The sequence below is a fragment of the Trachurus japonicus genome, chromosome 6 (assembly GCF_045865225.1).
Source record: "Trachurus japonicus isolate A0001 chromosome 6, Traja_1.0".
Lineage (NCBI taxonomy): Eukaryota > Metazoa > Chordata > Actinopteri > Carangiformes > Carangidae > Trachurus > Trachurus japonicus.
Genome location: NC_140912.1, coordinates 29,960,884 through 29,981,918, shown reverse-complemented (window position 1 = coordinate 29,981,918; position 21,035 = coordinate 29,960,884). Strand labels below are relative to the sequence as shown.

General features: G+C 43.8%; 2 protein-coding genes across 2 annotated transcripts in view; both read left to right on the top strand.

The window, feature by feature from the left end:
* Positions 1–21,035, top strand: part of LOC146986388 (protein NLRC3-like) — a 144,286-nt gene that overhangs the window by 77,077 nt on the left and 46,174 nt on the right. The window lies entirely within an intron of this gene.
* Positions 11,431–12,234, top strand: LOC146986391 (NLR family CARD domain-containing protein 3-like). Its single transcript, XM_085780343.1, has 2 exons — positions 11,431–11,942; positions 12,057–12,234. Exons 1-2 carry the CDS (start codon positions 11,431–11,433, stop codon positions 12,232–12,234), a joined length of 690 nt encoding a protein of 229 aa, XP_085636469.1.

The following is a 21,035-nucleotide window of genomic DNA, read 5'->3' as shown; positions in this document are numbered from 1 at the left end:
CCCTATCTTCCCATATTGATGGTGTCTCTGGGGATGAAAGAACACAAACACGCACATCCCAAAAAACGTGAAGCTGAAACGCCCATTACCATTTGGTGTGTGACATTAAAATTGTCACAGGACCTAAACTAGTGTGAGGTCTTCTTCTTTCTTCACCTGTATCTGGTGATGAAAACATTGCTGAGCTATGGGGAAAACATTATAGTAAGCTTTTTAACTGTATTGAGAGTGTTGTTGGGTTTAATGTTGGTGACAATCATGGTATGGTGATTAAACCAGATGAAGTGTACACTGCTATTGAGAAACTGTCGGTAAACAAATCATGTGGTCCTGATTTGATAACAACTGAACATCTTAAGTATGCAAGCTACAGACTATGCATCCTACTTGCTATTTGTTTCTCTGGAGTTCTTTATTTCCACCTTACTAATGTTGTATTTTCAGTGTTATTATGTTGTTAAACGTATTAAATATTGTTGAGACACTTGTTTCATTATTTCCCAAACCATCATTGTCACTACAGGAATCTTAAATCTTGACATTATGGGTTTTTTTTTTTGATAAAAGGCAACATACTGTATTTTAGTTTCAGTTTCTATTTCGTACATTTATGTTTGATGTCGACTGACACTGAGGAGAGTTGTCCGTATCAGAGAGCATCACACAGACAAGTAAGATTCACCTGTTCTCTCCTGCTGTCCAGCAGTCAGATCATGGCAGTAGCCTGACCACTCACAGGCTCAACACCGGAGACGGCGTCCCAGCAGCCAAGATGGCCGTCAGCCTGCACCGACTCGACTCCAAGATGATGATCTGGAGCATGCTGAGTGTTGGGTGAGGGGGGTTCGAACCTACGGACAGTTAACAATCACTGCACTGCAAAACCTGCTAAAATCTCTTTTACATTACTGCCTCACTGTACACTCACTTATCATCAGTGTTTGGCAAGCTACTTGGAAAATGTAGTGAGCTAAGCTACAAGTTACTCTACATGAAATGAAGCTTCACTACAGGGAAGCTACCCACCAGAGAAATGTAGCAAGCTATGCTACAATAAAATGAGAAAACATCAAAGCTATTTTTTTTTTCATATCAAACCAACTTCATTCAAAGTCATTGCTCTCGAGTGATTGATAAAACTTTAAGACAAATAGATCTGCAAAAAAATGTTCATTTTAATAGTTAGGCTATTAAAAAAACTGTAAAAAGAATATTTGAGTAACAGCTTCTCCTCTCTTGTCCTTTGTCCTAACCTCTTGCTGCCTAAATGCCCTTCTACACACACACACACGCACACACACACGTTTGATGTTTTCTGACAATTGTTGTGTTTGCTTCGGGAAAATACCTTAATGTGAATGTGTGTCCTCAAACCCCTATTTGACGTGTTGGACGTTGAGCGCAGCTTCATTTTTGGGTTGCAGAGGAAGCGTGCGAACGTGTAGGTAATTGTTTTCTGAGGACTCGATTAGAAACATAAAATAAAGTTGTCCAGCTACGGCCTTGATTCACAAACTTAACTCGGAGTAGGCTACACCTCTCTCCCTCCTCCTCTGTTACCTACTGCGTGCTGAGTCCCGCTGCAGCAGATGGGCATCAGATGGGCATCAGAAGGATACGTACACGGGAACTTCAGGCTTTAGAGAAAAAATAATTCTTTGTTCTACTCACCATGGACCAAGTTCAGAGCTACAGAACTGACACACAGTTAAACAAATAATCAAGTAAACCCTGGGGGCTAAAAATGCTTAAATGGCTTTGATGCAGATTAAAGGTTCATGGTTTTGTAAATTCAAAGATTTGATTTGATTTACATGTACACGGCAGCTGTCATAACTCCCTTGCCCAAGACAAATTTAGTTTATTAAGTTTATTTGATTTGATTTTGACATGACGTCACATGGAAGCGGTGCATTTAAGGTCTAGGAATGCCTGGGGAAATGTAGCTTCTTTACACCGTAACCCCAAAACACTTATGTGGATGTACCGCGTTATTGATCAGTAAAATAGCTTAATGACTGAAAAGTTATTTGATGTAATGCCCCACCGGAGGCACTTATCACGGTGGATGAAGAAACCCTCAACTATGCCGAGGAGTTCACCTACCTGGACCGTCAGTAAAGACAACTCAACACAAAAGGACATCAGAGCAAGGCTAGGGAAGGCCCACAGTGCTTTTATAAGGCTCCATCCAATCTGGAAATTTAAAGCAGTATAGCCTCAGAACAAAGGTCCGACGGTATAACAGCAACGTAAAATCAGTGCTGCTGTACGGTTAGGAATACTGGCAAGTGACAACACATGATATGAAAAAGGATCGATGCCTTCCATAATGGATGCCTGCGCAAAATCTGTCTTATATTCTGGCCTGAAGAGATCTCAAACAGAGAACTGCGCAGGATGACCAAGTGCACCAGTGCTGTGATGGAAATTAAACGCCATCGACTACGTTGGCTGGGCCATGTGCTCAGAATGAATGAATGAAGACCGTATCCCAAAGGTCGCATTGAGATGGACCCCAGCTGGAAAAAGGAGTCCAGGCCGACCTAAAACAACCTGGCGACGAACCGTAACAGCCGAACTAAAGGCGATGAACCTTACATGGGGCGAGGCACGACATGTAGCGCACGACAGGTCCCACTGGAGTCAGATCGTCGCAGCCTTATGTCTCACCTCGGACGAAGAGGATTAAGTAAGTAAGTACACCTTTAAAAATGGACAGGTGCGTAGAAGACCAATGATCTGTTTACACTTGTGATATTAAGAAAACATAATTTTATCACAACTGTAGACAGTATGTTTTCTGTTTTTATTATTCTGTTTAGTTCATTTGTTTCATTCATTGAAAAAAAAAAGAAAACATGATTTATATTTATATTTGATACCAAAATGTCATGAAATTCCCCTTTACACTTGTTAACACCTTAAGCATGGGAGGGGAATTGGAGGGACTCTACAAAAATATGAGATTTGGTATTATGTCTACTTTACCTGGAGAATATGACTCTGCCTAGGGAGCAGAGAGGCCTGGTTAGCTGATTTTATAGCTATATTGTTTACGTGAGCCTTACAAACTCCCACCATGCATACATTTACATAACATAGCCCCACCATAACCACATCTGTCCAATATAAATAAACATTTCAACTCCTAATACACATTGCAACACATGAAATGTTTCTTAACATACACAAAAATATTGGATATTTACCCTTTAATTGTCCTGGTGACCCTTTGAGTAAAAAAAACAATAAAATAATAATAGCCTACCCGGGGTTATGGTACCATGTCGTTGGCGCACATGTTGGAGCTCAGTTGAATCCTCGTGAAATGTGTTTTCTCAGTACTCACGGATCCTTGGTAATTCAGAAACGGTTAGCAGCAGGTTCCTCAAACCCTCTGTTCAGAGGAGAAGTGTGAGATGAGATGGAGAAGCCAGTCCTGGAGACATGTCCGTCTACAACAGCAGGTTTCCTGGCGGCAGCATGAAGTCCTGAGCAACCCTCAGCAGCAGCATGCGTGGCAGCTGGCAGGCAGGTGTGTAGGCACACTATGCAGAAATTCACAATACTAATAAACTCTACTATTCATTCCCATAAACATTTGTATTGTCACTAGTTCACATAATGTCCATACTCACTGAGAAATCCCAGCGCAAAAATTTTCCCACACACATACAGTCTCCTTTCTTCTCGCTAGCTAGTTAGAGGCTAACTAGCACTGATATCATTTCAGGCTGTAACAGCTCCAAACTAGCCTGGCTCTCGCCAGACCCTTAGTTCCGCAAAGCTCCACCAGAGGCGCTACGCTCAGCTTCACACAAGGGTCTGGACTCGAGGCCAATGCAAACTTCTTCCCCGGAGCAAAAAATAATGAACCAATCAGGATCGCCGGGCGGGACTTTCTGAGGTGTGACGTAGCGCTGAAGCGACTGTTTGAGTCAAACAACAATGGCGGCTCGCAGTGAGTGGCTGAAGTAGCACGTCATTCAAGATAACGGACAAGTGGTTTATCCAATCACATACAAGATTTTTTTACAAGGCCCCGCCTTCTGAAATGAATCGCCTATGGAGCAGTCCCAGACCCTTGTGTGGAGCTCAGCGTAGCTTTGCGGAACTACAAGGGTCTGGCGAGAGCCAGGCTAGCTCCAAACACGGCTTACTCTTACATTTTGTACTCGATACCACACAAATAAACCCTCCGGCTTTTAGTTTCAGTAGAAATAATAACTTTAAACACTTTTAAACGTTTACAACTAGCTCTTTACATTGACGTTTTTCTGTTCCTCCTTTTCTCCGGACATTAGCATGAGCCTCATCAAAGATACGTACTCTATTAATTAAAACCGTCTTTGGCCTCGTCTCGTTCTTTCTTTTTAATCCCACCCTCTTCTCTGAATCCGGTAGGTAGTTGACACTCATCTCTGACTGGCATGGATTGGCTAATAAAAGATTGACACCTGGTTACCCAAATAAACAATAAACACAGGAAACGACATGAGATGTTCAAAAACCACCAAGAGCATAGGAAAGTTCAGTAAATGCCAAATAAAGTACCACATTGCCTATACATTTCTCCACATTAATGATAACTTCTTTCACAACGGCAGTAATTTAACCGATAGTATTTAAAAATATTACTGCATATTTGTTAACTGAACACATATTTAAATAGATAGACATTTTTACCAGGGCACTAAATACAAAGGATAATGCAACACCAGAATGAAAGGGGGCAGAAAGTGAAAGTGAACTTAATGTATCTACATCTTTTTTCAAGAAATCCCTTTTACAAATTAGATAATGTATCAAAACAAAAGAAGAGAAGAGAGTAAAATAAATAAATTGCTGACCAGTCACCAGCTCATCATCCTAGTAGATTAGTAGGTCTGAAACATGTCGTCATGCAACTTTTAAAAAATATATATAATTTGTATACAGTAGTAGTAGTAGTAGTAGGATTTTTTTATTTGGTGCCCAGCCCTCATGGGCTTATAGGACACACTAAAAACAAAACAAAATACAAAACACACAATACAGTACATACCTATCCACATAGATATGCATTGTTTGCGTTGCCATAAATCCAGTTCAGATTCACCTTATCATTGTGTCTTATGATCTGAAACCTGCAGGAGATGACAGACTTTTTTATTGAGCTTGTACCATAATGTTCTTTGTTGGAAATAACCAAGATTTTTTTTTACTCAGGTGTCACTTACATGTTCATTATGTTCATTTTAAATAATGAAACTGATGTTCTGGTTTAGCCAAAGAGTTCTTCTTCCACCACTGCAAATTCCACCACTGCAAATTTATACATGAAAACAAAGATGTGGCCGCTGTTTGCCACAGGGTGTCGCCAAATCTGTTAAAAAATGATTTTATGAATGAATGATTTTAACTTTGTGTGTGAATTGTTTCTTTTTTCTGTGTGTGTATGTGTGTGTTCAGATTGTGTTCACCATCAGTGACCCCCCAGCAGAAGTTCCACCTCCCTCTGCTGATGAGCCGGTTCTCCTACAGCACCTACAGAGGAAGCTGAAGGCCTTGGTACAACAGCAATAATAATAATATGTGGTCAGGACTATTTGATGTCAACAAAACTACAGTTTTACAAATAAAAAACAACATAAAGAAGAAGCCGGTGGTGAGCTCCAAGTCTGAGGACACACATTTGGTCATAAATAATTTCAGACTGATCAGGTACAACTTGATGAGGAATTGAGATATTTTCCCATTTCAGAGTAACAAACATGAGGTTGAAGGTCAGAACCAGTGGATTGAGACGGTCAGGTGTCTGTTGTGTTCCTTTTTTTTTTGTTTTAAAGTTGTGTCAAATTTTTCTTTATACATGAAGCACCTGAAAATACAGCTGATGATAAGTTGATTTCATTCCTCTGCTTTTGGTTTTGTAGTTCATGTAATCTACAATCACACTGTCAGTCATTCTTTTTTGCAGTGTTTTTTGTGTATTTTTCATAGTTTTTTTTCTTCATATTTTTATTGTATTTTTACAAATGATAAAGACAAACAATAAACAACAATAAACACACAATCAACAATAACACGTGACAACAACAAAAGCATGACAAACAAGACAAATCAACAAAACATCATAGTTTTATAGTTTCATAGTTTTTAATATATGTCACTAATTATATTCAGTGAAAAATATTCTGTTTTTTACATCTTTGCTGCTTTTATTTGTTAAAAAAAAAATAATAATAATAATCTGTGTTCACTGTTGTTTACCACTGGAGTCCAATAGAAATCATATAGATTTCCCTCTTAAAGGACAATTCCAGGCGAATTCAACTCAGGGGTGTATGTTCCTATCATTTATCGTTTATCTAAAAGAAGGGATCTCAGTTTAATTGCTCCTGTTTTGCGGTAGTTGTGTCTGTCCCCGCATCGCCACGGCAGCAATGACTGGGAGCGGATGCGAGTTCCTTCAAGTAAAAAACCTTCTCGGCGCATGTTTGAGTAGCCACCTGTCTGTGGAAAAAAATGTACACTTGTAGCAAGTCAAGAGTTGATATTCCTGTGTTTATGACACAAACGGTAGCTTTCCAACTGCACATAAACACACCGAGCACGGCAACTTGGGTCTCGCGCAAGACTCTGGGAGACTTTGAATTAGATCGAGTTTTACAAACATGTTGGCTTGCTTGAAGTAAATAAACTTCTCGGTGCATGTTTGAGTCGCCATCTGACGCTGTCCGTGGAAAAACATTGCGGCTTTGAGGGATGTAAACAGCCTAAGCAGCGGAACTCGCATCCCCTCCCATTCATTGCTGCCGTGGCGATGCGGGGACAGACACAACTACCGCAAAACAGAAAATCTTCAGATTCCTTCTTTTAGACCTAAAATGATAGGAACATACACCCCTGAGTTGAATTTGCCTGGAATTGTCCTTTAATACAATGCAGCCATCTGGTACAACATGAGTCTGTATTTCACAGCTCTTCTACTGTGGGTGTTGTCCCTGCTGGATCAGTGTCGCCCCCTGCTGACGGTCCTGGCAACATAACAACACACATGTTCTTCTGACAAGCGGCGGACTGAAGGTCAATCATGTCTTTAATATTTAACCTTTATGGTTCAGTGGTTGAAACAAACAGCAGTAAAAACACCAGTCTCTCCACTCAGATCATGTCCCTCCCCTCCCCCACTCCGTTTGACGTTTACCTTCACCTTTGAACCAGCACGGTTGTGTCGCAGTTTATTTTCTCGTGTGAAGGTAAGGTGAACACTTTGAATGTTTTCTTCGTTAACAACTGTCGTTACATGAGTTCTCTGCCCTTCGACGTCTCGTTGTGCTGTTGTTGTTGTGTTAATATAATGTTACTGTAGCTGAGTCAGAGCTGTAACTGTAAAGTCTGGACCGACAGAACCTGTTGTCGGTAGAAGAGCAGAAGCAGAGCATGGTCGTGAACAGAGTGGTTATTTGTGTGCAGCTCCACTCAGAGCCAGGCCAAAGACATACGCAAACTAAGAACCTGCTTAGGGCCTCATAACCACTCGGGGCCCCAAAAGCAATAAACGTTTTAAAATCTATAGTGCGTCACTTCTGTCAATCCCTAGAGAATTCCAACGTAAGTACAAAAACCCTTAATTGTTGTCGTTGCACTTCAAGTTGTTGTTGCACATTGCTGTTGCAGTTTATTTTTAAAAGATTTACACTACAGGACTGATGTGGACTCAGTGTGGCAGGCTGAGCGGCTCACAGGGTTTTTAATATGATGTTCAGAAAGACAGTGAACACCACAGAGGCTCCTGCTTCAACAGCTACTACAGTCTATTGATCAGTACTGTTACTGCCTATCATCAGTACAGTTGTCAGGTACTTGTACTTTCCTTGAGTATTTCCTTGTTGTGCTGCTTCCTGCTTGTACTGCAGCTGAGTTGAGGCCCAGTTGTTGTGTGTGTAACAATCAGCTGTAGCTTGTTTGATCCAGTGGTTTTCTACAGGGACGCTGTCCACACAGAGACTGTGTCACATCAACTCAGTGGATCTCAGTCCTTGTGTGTGTCAGTGGATGGAAACAGTCGATCATGTTGCTGGGCTGCTCTTCACTTCACTGCAGCTTCATGACGCCATCTAGTGGACTGATACTAGAAGTACAGCAGCTGATGGCAGCTTCCTCTTCCTCACTGCTGTGTGACTGCATTCAGCTGACACTGATATGAAGCAGAGAAGAAGAGCCAATCAGTGGAGGAGCAGCTGGAGACATGATGGACATGTGAGCTGCTGTGCACATGAATGATGTGTGTTTCCTCTGCAGGTGAAGCTACAAAGTGTGTGTGAGCTGATGTGGATGTGACCTCAGCAGCATGGATCAGTGTGAGGACAGAGAGGAGGGAGCCCCTCCCTCTAAAACCACTCTGTGTGGGGGACATCAGGGCCAGACCAGAGGACAAAGGTCAGAATTAAAACTGTCAGACTTTTCTCTCTAAAAGTCAGTTGTTGTGTTTATTAAAAGATTGAAGATATTTTAATCAGTTTTTCTCCAACCTGCACATTTATCAGTTGTGTTGTTGTTTCAGGATCCAGCAGCAGAGCCCAGACTCTCCTGAACCCAGCTGTCTGTCTTTAAAGAGCGACCAGTCAAATGACCGGTTCATTGGCTTTAAAGGAGGACGTGGATCAGCTGATCAGATGTAAGCTGTAACTGACAGTCAGTTATTGATTCAGGTTATTGTAGAAATGAACCAGTTTGTACAATGTGTTGTTAGACCAGGTCTGAAATCAAAGTGTCTCTGTCTGTTGTGAACGTCCTCAGGGGACATATAAAGTCCATCTTGTATTATCTCTCTGTACTGATGTTCACTTGACACTGATTCCTCCACAGACTGGACCAGGAGAGCTCAGAGGTTCCCAGTGGTCAGTCTACCCAGCAGCATCAAACACACCTGGACTCCATGTTTATGGTGGGTACATGTCCAACAGCTGCTGTTACATCTGTTGTGTTCACAATCATCTCCATGCTGCACTTTGACACCAGTGGATTGTCAGTCTGTCAGGTTTTAGTTTGATGTTGTCACTCATAGAGTTTCTGTTCCAGCTGCTGGAGGACAACATGGTCACTTTTGTGAAGAATGAGCTGAAGAAGATCCACAAGTTTCTGAGTCCAGATTACCCAGAATGCTCAGGGAGTCAGAGGGAGGATGAGGAGGTGATGGACGGTGAGGATGAAGGGCAGAGGAGCATCAGAGAGGCATTAGTGAAGATCACAGTGAAGCTCCTGAGGAGCAGGAAGCAGGAGGAGCTGGCTGAGCGTCTGCAGAGGAGTAAGACGATTTCTGTAAAGATTCAACATGAAGGACACATGAGACGTTTACTGACAACACATGGAGGGAAACATGTTCATATAGTCGTTATTTAGAAGAATTAAAGCAGAAGTAAGCGATATATTTGTGTTAATATAAGTCTTAAATAGTTATATCTTCCGACAGCAATATTGCAAAAGTGCCCAGAAAACCCATTCACTCCAATAATGTGTGTTGCCCACTTGCTTGTAAATTGATGAAAACTGCCGTGTTTTTGTTTTTAGGTGTCTTGGTCATATCAAATTATACTTAAAGCAGAAGTAAGTGATATATTTGTGTTAATATAAGTCTTGAATAGTTATATCTTCTGACAGCAATCACTTCTATAGAGTGTTTGGACTGAAACACAGGTCTGTCAGTCACTCTGCTCTGCTCTGAGCCGAGGAGAAAACTTTTCTCGTATCCTACAATTTTTATCCAATGAGGAGAGAGAACGGCATGTGTGCAGCCAAGGGATGCGCCTGAATGTGGTGACGTAGGGACGAGGACTGTTATGGTGCGTTCAAGGCAACTCGTAACTCGTGTTTTTCCGACCTGTGAAGTCATACCAGTTCGATCTGGTGCGAGTTCACGGGTCGGAAGTTACAAGTGGCCGTTATAGTGACTTTCACAGGTAAAACAGGTCGGAAAAACACGAGTGGGTTGCCAGGAACGCTACAAAGTCGTAAGTTGTGACTTGAAGCTGTAATTTACGGTTTCAAAAGCCTAAAAGCCTGCCTGGAACGCAGCATTAGCCAAAACGACCGGATCGCTTACTTCTGCTTTAACATGTTATATTTTCTTATTGGTCTGATTTCTTGTGTTTTCATTCAGAACATTTTGCTGCAGTTTGTCGTAAACTCAAATCTGACCTGAAGAAGAAGTTCCAGTGTGTGTTTGAGGGGATCTCTAAAGCAGGACACCAAACCCTTCTGAACCAGATCTACACAGAGCTCTACATCACAGAGGGAGGGGCTGCAGGGGTCAATGCTGAACATGAGGTCAGACAGATTGAAACAGCATCAAGGAAACCAGACAGACCAGAAACAACCATCAGACAAGAAGACATCTTTAAAGCCCCACCTGGAAGAGACCGACCAATCAGAACAGTGATGACAAAGGGAGTGGCTGGCATTGGGAAAACACTCTTAACACAGAAGTTCACTCTGAACTGGGCTGAAGATAAAACCAACCAGGACATACACTTCACATTTCCCTTCACCTTCAGAGAGCTGAATGTGCTGAAAGAGAAAAAGTTCAGCTTGGTGGAACTTGTTCATCACTTCTTCTCTGAAACCAAAGAAGCAAGAATCTGCAGCTTTGATCAGTTCCAGGTCGTCTTCATCTTTGACGGTCTGGACGAGTGTCGACTTCCTCTGGACTTCCACACCACTGAGATCCTGACTGATGTGACAGAGTCCGCCTCAGTCAACGTGCTGCTGACCAACCTCATCAGGGGGAAACTGCTTCCCTCTGCTCACCTCTGGATAACCACACGACCTGCAGCAGCCAATCAGATCCCTCCTGAGTGTGTTGACATGGTGACAGAGGTCAGAGGGTTCACTGACCCACAGAAGGACGAGTACTTCAGGAAGAGGTTCAGAGATGAGGAGCAGGCCAGAGAGATCATCTCCCACATCAAGACATCACGAAGCCTCCACATCATGTGCCACATCCCAGTCTTCTGCTGGATCACTGCTACAGTTCTGGAGGAGCTGTTGAAGACCAGAGAGGGAGGAGAGCTGCCCAAGACCCTGACTGAGATGTACATCCACTTCCTGGTTGTTTATCTAAAACTGAAGAAGGTCAAGTATGATGGAGGAGCTGAGACAGATCCACACTGGAGTCCAGAGAGCAGGAAGATGATTGAGTCTCTGGGAAAACTGGCTTTTGAGCAGCTGCAGAAAGGAAACCTGATCTTCTATGAATCAGACCTGACAGAGTGTGGCATCGATATCAGAGCAGCCTCAGTGTACTCAGGAGTGTTCACACAGATCTTTAAAGAGGAGAGCGGCCTGTACCAGGACAAGGTGTTCTGCTTTGTCCATCTGAGTGTTCAGGAGTTTCTGGCTGCTCTTCATGTCCACCTGACCTTCATCAACTCTGGACTCAACCTGATGACACAACAACAAACAATATCTCGGTGGTATCAAGTGTTTGGAGACACATCTACACCTTTCTACCAGAGCGCTGTGGAAGAGGCCTTACAGAGTCCAAATGGACACCTGGACTTGTTCCTCCGCTTCCTCCTGGGTCTTTCACTGAAGACCAATCAGACTCTCCTACGAGGTCTGATGACTCAGACAGGAAGTGACTCACGTTCCAATCAGAAAGCAGTTCAGTACATCAAGAAGAAGATTGAAGAGACTCCCTCTGCAGAGAAAAGCATCAACCTGTTCCACTGTCTGAATGAACTGAATGATCGTTCTCTAGTGGAGGAGATCCAACAGTCCCTGAGATCAGGACGTCTCTCCACAGATAAACTGTCTCCTGCTCAGTGGTCGGCTCTGGTCTTCATCTTACTGTCATCAGGAGAAGATCTGGATGAGTTTGACTTGAAGAAATACTCTGCTTCAGAGGAGGCTCTTCTGAGGCTGCTGCCAGTGGTCAAAGCCTCTAACAAAGCTCTGTAAGTGTAGAGATAGTTGGATTCATTCATCATTATATAAAAACACTTCTGTCTTTTCAACAGGACAGAAAAGAAATCCCTTTCCTCATTAATTCCTCATGTTCATCTCTTCAGGCTGAGCAGCTGTAACCTCTCAGAGAGAAGCTGTGAAGCTCTGTCCTCAGTCCTCAGCTCCCAGTCCTCTAGTCTGAGACACCTGGACCTGAGTAACAATGAACTGAATGATGCAGGAGTGAAGCTGCTGTCTGGTGGACTGAAGAGTCCAAACTGTGGACTGGAGACTCTCAGGTGAGGATCCATCAAGCTGTTTATCTGATGACACTTGAACACACCTCCAGGATTTTGACCGTTGTTTTCCTGTGTGTTGTTGTGTGTGTTCAGTCTGTCAGGATGTCTGGTCACAGAGGGAGGCTGTGCTTCTCTGGCCTCAGCTCTGAGCTCCAACCCCTCCCATCTGAGAGAGCTGGACCTGAGCTACAACTATCCAGGAGCCTCAGGAGTGAAGCTGCTGTCTGCTGGACTGGAGGATTCAGACTGGAGACTGGACTCTCTCAGGTAAGGAGAAGCTGCTGCAGCCACACACACTGTCTGATAGAGGAGGAGGAGCTGGAACATTTTCTATGGCCCCGTTCACACCTGATCACACCTGGTATTAACATCTGTCTCAGGTGATCGATGCATTGATAACATCAGATCTGATCACTGAGACCATATCCATAGTAGCGTGCTGGACTAAGAGAGTAACGACACACATTGGTCAAATGGAAGTGCCTCCTGGTGGCGGAATATGGTTATCGCAAACGTGCCCAAGAACTGACATCTCTGCATTGTTGGTGAATGAGCAAATGTGGTATTTTCAATAATTTATGGACATTACTAGATCACCCACATTAATAGTATCATCATGGACCCCTTACAGATAGACATTAATACGGGCTAGTAAAAAAACAAAACAAAAAACAGTCTAAATTCATGTTTCAATCTATTTGTAATAAACATATTTAATTTTAAGACAGAAAATTAAAGCAGAAGTAAGCGATCCGGTCGTTTTGGCTAATGCTGCGTTCCAGGCAGGCTTTTGAAATCGTAAATTACAGCTTCAAGTCACAACTTATGACTTTGTAGCGTTCCAGGCAACCCACTTGTGTTTTTCCGACCTGTTTTACCTGTGAAAGTCACTATAACGGCCACTCGTAACTTCTGACCCGTGAACTCGCACCAGATCAAACTGGTACGACTTCACAGGTTGGAATAACACGAGTTACGAGTTGCCTTGAACGCACCATAACAGTCCTCGTCCCTACGTCACCACATTCACGACGTCCCTTGGCTGCACACACAGCCCTGCATGCCGTTCTATCTCCTCATTGGATAAAAACTGTAGGATACGATAAATGTTTTCTCCTGGGCTCAGAGCAGAGCAGAGTGACTGACAGACCCGTGTTTCGGTCCAAACACTCTATATAAGTGATTGCTGTCGGAAGATATAACTATTTAAGACTTATATTAACACAAATATATCACTTACTTCTGCTTTAAGTATAATTTGATATGACCAAGACACCTGAAAACAAAAACACGGCAGTTTTCATCAATTTACAAGCAAGTGGGCAACACACATTATTGGAGTGAATGGGTTTTCTGGGCACTTTTGCAATACCCATATCCTGCCACTCAGGGTGCATGAGTTTAAAGACCCTGAACAAATAAAAGGGGAGGGCATAGAGGCAAAGCTAGCTTGAATCGATTCAGAGGATTTATTAAATCGATATTGAATTGGTAAAAAAATAAATTGCAATGCATTGATGAATCGATATTTTTACCCACCCCTATGTCTCAGTGATGAAACCAGCTGTTGGCAGCTGTGCTCTGAGTCTTTCCAGCTGGTTGAACTGCTCCTGAACCAACCACCTGAGTGTTTGACCTGAACAGTCCCAGAGACTGTAGACACCTGTTGAGTGTGGACACACTAATAACAACACAACAACAACAAACCATGTTCACTGCTCTGAGACATTTGTCTCCCAGCGTCTCCAACCAAGGAGAAAATAAGAGACAGAAATCAGGCGGCACCATCAGGTCTCTGTCTGGTCAGATATTGATGATCAATAATCAGCTCAGTCTCTCTGAGATCCTGATCTTGTCCTGATGAGATCTGTTGTTGTGTTGAGGAGACAGTAAATCACAAGTGTGACACACAGATGTCATCACTGTCCAGAGGCCTGGAGCTGTCAATCAGAAGAGAGTGAGTGTAGTGAACAGTGTAATAATCAGTGTTTGTGGCTGAATGTGTGTGTGATCAAACAGCTGTTTTCAGACTGTGTGTGTGCTGCTCAAACACGTCTGGCTCCAGATCAGATGAAGCCACAAAGTGTCTCCTTAAAGCAATTCTTACCGATCTGGCATTTCACTCAGCACAGCACAAACATTTGAAAATCAACAGCTCCACCTCCCTCACAAGTCCCACCCACCTCTCCCTCCTGCGCACCTCCACGTGCCCCCCCTCCCCGCTGCATGTGTTGGCATGGCAACGGTAAACAGAACAGGAACGCCAGTGAAACGGGAACAACACAGTCAAACACAACACCAGAGTTTTAAACCATATATACAGAGTCAGTGATGACTGATGAGTTTTATAATAAACTGTTGTTAGGCTACTGCTACTGGAGACGCAGGGGAAGCGATTGTTACAGATTACAGTTCTTAATGAGCCGGGCTGGGGCCGGACCGGCAGGGCGAAAATAAATCGCAGTCAACACCTTGCGACCGGGCCGAGTCGAACCGCGACGGTCCGGAATTCAACCTGGTCCAGACCATAGATATAGAGCGTTGAGAACTCACAGAGCTAACAGTAGCCTAGCCGTTAGCACTGGATGGTTAGACCTTAGACGCATGTGACTTCCTGTGTTTACGTATCACTCGGGGCTGCTCACTATTAATGTTACAATATATCAGACATGAAACTCCGTGACCAGGTACGGCTGCAGTTGTTGGTCTTTTAAAAAACTATTTATTTCCAAAAACCTTCTTTCTAGTGTGTGTTGTGACTCTAGTCTCCTCTGCTCTCTGTGTCCTGCTACGGCTCTGGTGTCAATAAAGATAGGTTTTTTTTTAAGCGTTCTTCCTGGTTGGGGTGGAGACAAGGGGGCAGTTGTCGGTCTGAGAAATGAAGCTCACTTCCGCGTTCAAAAAACTACAATCCCCTCGGCTTCCTCTGGGGGCTGGCTCCAGAAGGGAGCAACTCCAATTGACCCTTCGGCAACTCCTCCCACAAACAGCTATTGTCCAATCCTACGTTAGCAACCGTAACTATAGGCCTGGCAAGCTTTCGGCAGTAAGTCATTACATTTGCTTTTGTGGACACATTTTGAGACTAGGACGAAAAACATTTGTTTGTAGAGAAGGATGTTGTTGCTGCTGCTGCTGCTGCCGCTGCTACTACGGTGGCGGCGGCGGCGGCAGCAATATAGAGATGTTCAGATACGAGCTGACTTTTTTTTCGACTTGAGCAAGTGTAAATATGGGGATAACCATATGATCACATCCGAAATGACAGCTGTACTTTTAAGGCTTTTACCTGGGCTTTTAGGCGAGGGATCCTCCAGGCAGGGACTGCTTTCACTGACTGATACAGCGGTGGAAGAAAAAAAACAGCAGCGAAAGCTGTATGTGGTTCACAATCGCCCAAAAACTTGCAGTTTGACAATCAGTGAGATGACCTAAGTCTTCGTGGGTTGATAGACGGAAAAATGACCAGCCCTTACTGCTGCTCTGTACATTGTCCAGTCGTGTCGTTGAACGTTTTATCCTCCTGCACGAGTCACGTCACTGAAAACTCTGAATGATCTTTGTGACTTCTTCTCTCTATTATCTCAGAACAGTTTATCCAGAAATTTGCTGATATTTCCTTTGAAATCGATACCAAATATTGCCAGGAGCATGGCTGGGAGTGAAAGCTTGCCCGGCGTAGCAACAGTAACCAAGGGGGCGGGGCTTACGCGAAGGGTCAATTGAGCCCCATGTTAAAATAGCCGACTTTACAGCTTAAAAAGACATATTTACAGCCTGGTGTTATGATTGGATGTTATTACATGTTTGACCACTAGGCGGCAGTACTGGTTAGTAGTCAGCTTACCGTACCATATATAACGGGGTAGAGCAAGACTGCATGGAGCCACATGTATGTTGTTGAGAACGTGAGACATTAAACTAAGTTACTTGCTATCAACACGGCCTCATCCTTGGAACACGAACATGACATGGTACCAGGAGTGAACTCGAATGGGCGACATGGATTTAAAACCACCGGAAAGTTTGAAACTGACGGGGAATGCCGACGAGAACTGGCGCACCTTCAAACAGCGGTTTCACCTTTATGTTGCTGCTATGGGACTCGAGGCAAAGCCGGAGGCAAGAAAGGTAGCGCTGCTGCTAACAATAGCAGGGCCACAGGCCATAGAAGTATTTAACACGTTCGTGTTTGACAGTCCTGAAGATAATGAAAAGTTGGATGTAGTGCTTAGCAAGTTTGATACTCACTGCTCTCCGAAGAAGAACGAGACGTACGAGAGGTACGTGTTTCAGTCTCGTACACAGCGCCAGCATGAGCCTTTTGATAGCTTCCTGACGGACTTGCGGCTAAAGGCGCAGTCCTGCAACTTCGCAACGCTGACGGACTCCATGATACGGGACCAGATCGTTTTCGGTGTGGAGGATAAAAAGGTCAGAGAGAGGCTACTACGGGAGATGGAGCTGACGCTGGCTGGAGCCATTAAGATCTGCCAGGCCAGTGAGCTGTCCCAAAGGCACGTGAGGACGTTCAGCGAGATGTCTGCAGTCGCCTCGGCGCAGAGCGACAGCGCGGCAGCGGTTGGAGCAGTGTCGTATCAGCGGAGACGGCGCACACAGACCCGGCCTGCACAGCAGGAGGACGTGATCATAAACTGCAAGCGCTGCGGCTCACAGCACAAGCCTAGACAGTGTCCAGCGTTTGGTAAGCAATGCTCCACTTGCCAAGGCAAGAATCATTTTGCTAAACAATGCTTCTCCAAACGGAAAGAGTGGAAAAAAGAAAAAAGTGTAAACTTAATAGACGAGCCTGATCTCAGTGACACTTTCTTTGTTGGAATGGTGAATTGTGAAAGTGAACAAATAAATAAACCAGACAATGTAAATGATGTCACTAGAGAAGATAAGTGGATAGCTCCTCTAATGATAAATGGGACTGTAGTCACCATGAGACTGGACACTGGTGCAAAAGCAAATCTCATAAGCATGTGTGATGTGAAGGCAATGAAAAATAAGCCACAAATAAAAAGAAAAGAATCTGGACTGAAAGACTACAATGGGCGGCCAATGAAATGTTTGGGCACATGCAGGTTGAGTGTCACAGTTAAAGGAAAAGTGCACCAACTATTCTTCTTTGTTGTGAATGAGGGACGGGAATCACTTCTTGGTGACAGAGCCTGTGAAGAACTGGGGCTTGTGAAAAGAGTGCATCGCATCGTTCCAACCATAAACCCAACAACTGACTGTATGGACACAATTGTTCAGAACTTTTCAGATGTTTTCAAGGGTTTTGGTGTTTTGCCGTTCACATATAAAATACAGTTGAAAGAAGGAGCCCAACCAGTTGTGCATGCAGCACGCAGAGTTCCGGCGCCACTGAAAGACTGCCTAAAGAAAGAACTCGACAGAATGATCATGCTAGGAGTGATCAAAAAGGTTAATGAGCCTACAGACTGGGTCAACTCACTGGTCATCACAAAGAAAAAGAATGGTGAGTTGAGAATATGTATGGACCCTAAAGACTTAAATGAGAGCATAAAGCGTGAACATTATCAAATACCTACACATGAAGAGATCCTCAGTGAAATGTCAGGTGCCAAATACTTCACAAAGCTTGACGCCTCACAAGGCTTCTGGCAGCTGAAACTGGATGAAAGCAGCACCAAGTACTGTACCTTTAATACGCCCTTCGGCAGACACTGCTTTCTCAGACTGCCTTTTGGAATCAAGTCAGCACCTGAAATATTTCACAGAGCGATGGAGCAGATCATCGAGGGCTTGGATGGAGTTCGAGTCTACATTGATGACATCATCATATGGGGTTCCACAGCCCAAGAGCACAACGAGAGGCTGAACAGAGTTATGGAGCACATACAAAAGTATGGACTGAAACTCAACAAGAGTAAATGTGAGTTTGGCGTTCAAGAGATCCTCTTCCTGGGAGACAAGCTGTCTGCACGTGGTGTCGAGCCAGATAAAGACAAAATACATGCAATACAGAACATGCCAAGGCCCACAGACAAGACAGGGGTGCTACGCATCATGGGGATGGTGAATTTCATAGGTAAATTCATTCCCAATCTGACAGCAAAGACATCATGCATACGAGAGCTTCTGCACAGGGACTGTGAGTTTAAATGGACAGTGAAACATAAACATGAGTGGCAAAAACTCAAGGACACACTGAGCACAGCACCTGTGTTGTCATTCTATGACCACACGAAGAGGATAAAAGTGTCTACAGATGCTTCCAAAGATGGTATTGGTGCCGTTCTACTCCAGGCTGAGGGTGAGCACTGGAAACCGGTAGCCTATGCATCTCGGGCTATGACAAAAACTTAATGCCGATACGCTCAGATCGAAAAAGAATGTTTGGGACTGGCGTATGGTTTGGAGCGGTTTCATAGCTACGTGTACGACCTGCCATCTTTCACAGTCGAAACTGATCATCGACCGCTGGTCGCCATCATCAAAAAGAATCTGAATGAAATGTCTCCACGGATTCAGCGGTTAATGATGAAGATGCAAAGGTACGATTTTGAACTGATATATACTCCAGGTAAACACCTAGTCCTTGCTGATGCCCTATCCAGAGCAACTACAGGCGACAGTGTGAGTGCAACAGACGAAGACATACAGTGTCATGTGAACATGGTGTCGGCTACACTGCCTGTGTCTGACACAAAGTCAAGACAAATAGCGGAGGCTACAGCAACGGATGCTGAGCTACAGCATGTCATGAAGAACATGGATGAGGGGTGGCCAGCTGGTTCGTGTCCACAATTTTACAATGTCAGAGGTGAGCTTAGTACTGTGGATGGTCTGCTGTTGAAAAAGGGCAGGATTGTTATTCCACGGGCTTTGAGAATGGACATGTTGCACAGGATACATGAAGGCCATCTCGGCATAGAAAAGTGCAAAAGGAGGGCGAGAGACACGGTTTTCTGGCCCGGACTGAACAAAGACATTGAAACACTTATAAGTAAATGTGAAACATGCCAGAAACACAGGAACAAGCAGAGCAAAGAGCCTATGGTGGTAGCTGAGGTGCCAACAGCACCATGGCACAAAGTAGGAATGGACTTGTTTCATCTCAGAGGTAAAGACTATTTAGTGGTAATGGATTATTACTCAAACTTCCCTGAGATGGCGCTACTAGCAAGCTCAACGTCAACTTGTGTCATAACACATGCTAAATCTATCTTCGCCAGGCATGGCATCCCACACACCGTGGTGAGCGACAATGGCCCCTGCTTCAGCAGCAAAGAATGGCAGAAGTTTGCAGAGCAATATGATTTCAAGCATGTGACGTCAAGCCCACACTATGCACAGTCAAACGGGCAAGCTGAAAAAGGAGTTCACATTCTCAAGCAACTCCTAAAGAAAGCAGCTGACAGTGACTCGGATCCGTATCTGGCTTTATTGAGCTACAGAGCATCACCTCTTCAGTGCGGCCTATCACCAGCTGAACTGCTGATGAAGAGGAAGCTACGAACAACTTTGCCGAGTCATCAAAACGACAAATTAAAGCAAAAGAATCACTCAAAGATTGAACATAAGCTACGACAACAGAAAATGATGCAAAAGTCATTCTATGACAGAACAACCAAGCATCTCCCTCCACTGTCTACCAACAACACAGTCAGGATTGAGGATGCTGATGGATGGAGTACAAAAGCAACTGTCCTGCAAGAAGTTGCTCCACGATCGTACACGGTGAAAACTGATGATGGACAAATCCTCAGACGCAATCGTCGCAGTCTATTAAAGACTCCTCAAGGGACTGTTGGTGAGCTCAGTGTAACCTGTGGTGAATCTCAGGTAATTCCCACACCTGCTATGGACTGTAACACTGACTCTCACACACCTACTCCAAGCGAACCTGAGTTAAGAAGGTCCACAAGAGAAATCAGAAAGCCTGATAGACTGAACTTATAAACAAAGAAAATTCAATATGCATGTTAAAGATGTTGAACAAAATGTATATTGATTGATGTTGTGAATGTGTTCTAAATGGTCTAGTGTTGGCTTAGATATGAGTTATGCAATCTGATATAAACTGTTTATACTGCTTATGTGTTGCAGAGTTATGCTGAATGTGAAATGGTTGAAATAACTGACACAGCTAATGTGATAATTCATGTTAATGCATTTTACCTTAGAAAAGGGGGGATGTTATGATTGGATGTTATTACATGTTTGACCGCTAGGCGGCAGTACTGGTTAGTAGTCAGCTTACCGTACCATATAAGACAGTAGAGCAAGACTGCATGAAGCCACATGTATGTTGTTGAGAACGTGAGACATTAAACTAAGTTACTTGCTATCAACACGGCCTCATCCTTGGAACACGAACATGACACCTGGTACATTTTATTCTTTTGGTCTCAACTGTTAGTTTCTACCCCCGCACACACTCTGAGGGGGGTGAATTTTTTTAAAACTCTACCGTTTTACTATTATTAGGTTTAAAATTCTGGCCAATTAGGGCGCGGAAACGTTGAGTGACAGGTCCGGAGACCGCTGCTTCAAGGCCAGTGGGCGGGTTCTCGGCCGGCTAACCGCCGCACCTCTCCAAATATGGCAAGTAAAATTCAACATGGCGCAGTTCAAACCCATAGTAGCGGCACAAAACAGACTCCCCAAACCAATGGGTGACGTCACGGGTGCTACGTCCATTCTTTTTACAGTCTACGGGTGGAGAGGAGGAGGGGAGTGCACAAAGTCATTACATATTAAGTATGTTCGGTCGCTCGTCAAATCTTATTAATCGGACCGAATAATATTATTGGTCAGACTTTTCTC

Coding starts and splice junctions, on each gene's coding strand:
- LOC146986391 (XM_085780343.1), top strand. CDS start 11,431: ATGACACAACAACAAACAATATCTCGGTGGTATCAAGTGTTTGGAGAC. Junction 11,943..12,056: donor AAAGCCTCTAACAAAGCTCT/GTAAGTGTAGAG, acceptor TCATCTCTTCAG/GCTGAGCAGCTGTAACCTCT.